Genomic DNA, 4,297 nt, shown 5'->3' on the forward strand with positions numbered 1-4,297 from the left:
CAATGTGTTTGAAAACAATGAATAATAACCTTCCATTGATGTCACAAACTATTTGCTAACATTTTTTTTCCAAAGCGGCAAGCACAAATACAAGTGAGAGAGGAAGAGTGCGAGAGATTAACTGACGCAAACAAAATGTTTTACAACCATATTTTCAAAATTTACGATTGTGAAAATTGAGTATAAAAAATTTCACATAGGTTTAAATACTACTTTGATCCAGTGTTTTTTTACTTCGGTTCATCTTGGTCATTATACTTTTGAAATGTTTATTTTGGTAGCTACACTCTCAAATTTAGTTCATTGTGGTCCTTATACTACTTCTAACCTTGGTTCATTTTGATCCTTGAACTTTCAAATAATGATCTTTTGACCCCTTACAAATGAAAATGAAGAGACCAAAATGATCATTTTTTAAAAATACAAGAACCAAAACTAACATTTTGTAAACCTAGGAAACAAAATGAATTGAAGTTGAAAAATACAGGAATCAAAATGTACATTTAAAAGTATAAGATCTAAAACGTACAAAAACTAAAATTATAAAGATTAAAAAGCAATAGGAAAATACTTAGGTGCTCATTGGACTGCATCGAAGGGCCGTCGATAAGAAACCGTTATGTGACAATTCTGTATTTTTCTAAAAAAATAAATTTTAAACAATTTATCTTCATGTGTGAAAAAATGAGGACCTAATCATTACTTAAAAGTAATATTTAAAACATTTTATAGGTAAATGCCACAACAACTGATAAGCATGACCCGGTGTTCGGAACTTCCCTTGTAGTTGTAAATTATATATATATATTACCCACTCCAAGTAATTGAATGTTCTTCACTGGAAAACCATTACCGATTACCGCTTTTCTTCTTCCAAATCACTGCCAAATCAATTCCTTCAACCGCACCAAATTGATCTTCGCCCCACATTCATGGCGCCCGACGACGCTGTGGTCGTAGTGAATGGCTTGAACTTCGAGCAGAGGCACGGCAAGGAACGAGTGCGAGTGGCTCGGGTTTGGCGGACCAAAGACGGCCGCCATTTTATCGTCGAATGGAGCGTTGGCATCAGTCTCCTCTCCGATTGCGTCGCTGCATACGTTAGCGATGATAATTCCGATATCGTTGCAACCGATACTATGAAAAACACTGTAATTGTTTTCTATTCTACTCATAGTTGGATTGATCGTTATTTGGTTTGATGATTTGATTGTTGCGTCTCTTGTGAATCTGATTGTGTACGTGTGGGAAGAGGAAGAGGGAAGTGAGGAGTATTGTTACTATGATTATTATTATTATTTTGATTTGGACTATTTGGTTGAGTTAATAGTTGCCTAAGTAATAGTTAGTGGTAGAACGTGTTCATTTCAGGTTTGTTATGTGGATATTAAAATTTTAATTGCTCAACTTAGACCAGTCGGGTGATCTGGAAGTTTTTAATCGTAGGGGAAAAGAATTCTGCTGCTCTGCTCTATCTGCAACTCTTTCCCCCTTATTATTTTCTTTTTTGGATCGTTGTTTATGGTTTGATGCTTTGAGTGAAATGGTATCGACCAACTTCTGATCTTCAAAAGCTTACTGAATTAGTTGAGGGGTCATCAGTGGAAGATTTTCTGAAGGCAGGGTTTGGATCTTGAATTTGGAAAACAAAGCAAAGCGCAAAACTAGTTTACGTTTTAATGATAAAAAGTGAGTGGTTAGTTTGACAGTGTGGTGGTTAAAGATGGGTCTTAAATCACCCATTGACCTAAAAGCTTGAGTTGATGGGTGAAAGAAATTTAATTATAATGTCAACACTCTCCCTCACTTGTGGGCTTTGAGATATGAAGAAGAGTCAAACAAGTGGAAATAAATATTAATTGGGGGAAAAACAACGTTGCAGGGTTTGAACACAGGACACCTTGGACCACCTGCTTTGATATTATCTTAAATCACCAATTGACCTAAAAGTTTAAGTTGATGGGTGAAGGTAAATTTAATTATAATATCAACAATGGGAAAGTTATTATTTTAAAAACAAAACTCTGTTAGTCCAGCCATGAGGAAATGCAGTGGGAAGTGAATCTTGGACGAGAGACTATCTTACCCTTCTGTGTTTTTATCATAGCGGATCATACTTGCAATTTTTGGTTCTCACACTTTTTTTTTTGGTACTAATACTATTACTCTTACTTTTGTGGTTTTAAATTCTGATACTGTTACTCGCTTTACGGTTCAAAATCAATGGATTTGATTTCTTCAGGTATATGCAAAAGCCAAGGAATGTTCTGATCAAATTTCAGTGGAAGATTTTGCAATTCTTCTTGCCAAGCACTTCACCTTGTATTACAAGCAGGTAAACCCCATGTTTAAACTTGTATTCCTAATTATATCCGGGCCAGTATAGTGACACCTATGCAGGTTGGCAATTGGTGAAGTTGTAAGTTGGATTTGTGATAAGTCAGAGGTGGTGATTTGGTGCAAAGTCTTAATTGGTGTAAAGTAAACATAGTTTTGCAGTTTTAATGTGCTTGTCTTTTATCTACCCAGTATACTCACATTACATCAACCAAAATAACTTCTCGCCCGCTCCATATCCACCTACTACATGGAGCAGGTAAGAAATTGAAAGTACTAGTTATCTCCATTTCATAACACTTGCATGATCATCTAACCACTTCTAGAACTTCACTTTAGCTCTCACATGTTTTTGTTGGAGGTTGCAAGATCCATACCCTTCAACATTAAAGTTATATTACTTTGCTCATTGTAACTTACACTTGGCTTGTGCCTTCACCATAGCAGATCTTTTCTCGCATCAGCAATTTAACGGGGGGAAAAAATTCCTACTATTTTATTCTCTTGCAGCACATCACTTAATAATCCATTGAGGAACTCATTGTACTTGTTTTTACTTGCTACACCTCAGGTTTCATAAAGATGGCATAATTTTTACTGTTCAAGTGGCCATTGTATTCTCAATTCAAACTAGTTCATTTTTAACCATATAGAAAAATTAGGTTCTTGAAAATGTTTTGTCAAGTTCCTGCAATTAGTGATGCTCTGCATACTTTGTGGGTTTTTTTTTGGTGGATTACCTACCTGCTTTCTGTATAAAAAAACCTTGTTCTTCAAGCGGTAAAAAACTGCTGAGTCTGCTATTCTAGATCTCTTTAGACTATATATTTTGTTTTTAATATTACGAACATGCATTACATATAGCCATAGCGGTAAAAAAATGCTCAGTCTGCTATTCTAGATCTCTTTAGACTGTATATTTTGTTTTTAATAATATAAACATGCATTAAATATAGCCATAGCATTATATTTGTCCTTCACATCTACATGGCCCATTGAGATGTTCTCCAGATAAATGCTCTACTGAATAATAATCAGTCCACTGAATTAGTTGCATATTGCCAGGATAGAGTAAACATCTACCCACGAACTTTCAGAAAATGATGTTTCCTGCTCCTTTCAGACGTCTTTATTTTTCGTCTTTTCTTCTGCTCATATCCCTTTCTCCTCCTCATTGTACATGGGGGGCACACGTTTTGGATCGTTTTTGGATTAGTTGGTGCTAAAGGTTGAGAAATTCAAAGATGATCTCTAATATGTGTAATTAATTTTGCAGGTTACTACTGCAATAGTGAAGATCGCAGAAAAGTCATGGGAGCGTGTATCTGTCAATGGTCAACCACACAACCACGGTTAGCTGTTCATTTTTGGAAAGGCGGACCAGTAAATGATTCTGAGTTCTTATAGACGAACTTTAGAAACCTCTTTTCTGAGAATTAACTTTTATTATTACATTCAACCTTTTCAATGTTGAAATATTTAGTTTAAATACCTCAAAGTTATGAAGCTTCCATTGTTCATTCTTCCTTGTGTGATTGGAATCCCCGGGTGAGTTTAAATTGTGTGTGTGTGTATATATATATATGGAGTTTTAATGATTGTGAATTTAGTTAACTTTAGTTGTTGAAACCTTTCTCAAGTGAGTTCTTCTCTTGCCCCTCTCATGATCCCTCCCATAATGATAAAAAGGATTTAGATCCTTAATGAGAGTCTTCTGGTGTTAAAGTCAAGAAGAAAAATGTTATTAGGGTGAAACTTTTATGTTCAGCATAACTATGTATAAATTGATTAGAGGGATATCAAAGAGTTTTGACATATACAACCATATTTCTTTAGTTTTTACGAGTATGCAAAATTCTTATCATCCTTTCCTCTTTGGTCCTCCACTTCTAAGTTTTTTATTATGTACCTCTGATAAGAAATCACTTAAAATTGTAATTTTGCATCTTAGACTTTTGTT

At 34.9% G+C, this 4,297-nt stretch overlaps 1 protein-coding gene across 1 annotated transcript; it reads left to right on the forward strand.

The window, feature by feature from the left end:
* Nucleotides 1–743: 743 nt before the first annotated feature.
* Nucleotides 744–3,968, forward strand: LOC150035129 (uricase-2 isozyme 2-like). Its single transcript, XM_090315158.1, has 3 exons — nucleotides 744–1,151; nucleotides 2,243–2,335; nucleotides 3,614–3,968. The coding sequence occupies exons 1-3, from the start codon at nucleotides 933–935 to the stop codon at nucleotides 3,692–3,694; spliced, it is 393 nt and encodes a 130-aa protein (XP_090171284.1). The 5' UTR covers nucleotides 744–932; the 3' UTR covers nucleotides 3,695–3,968.
* The last annotated feature ends 329 nt before the right edge of the window (nucleotides 3,969–4,297 follow it).

The sequence above is a fragment of the Benincasa hispida genome, chromosome 7 (assembly GCF_027475165.1).
Source record: "Benincasa hispida cultivar pf3 chromosome 7, pf3_genome.v1.1, whole genome shotgun sequence".
NCBI lineage: Eukaryota > Viridiplantae > Streptophyta > Magnoliopsida > Cucurbitales > Cucurbitaceae > Benincasa > Benincasa hispida.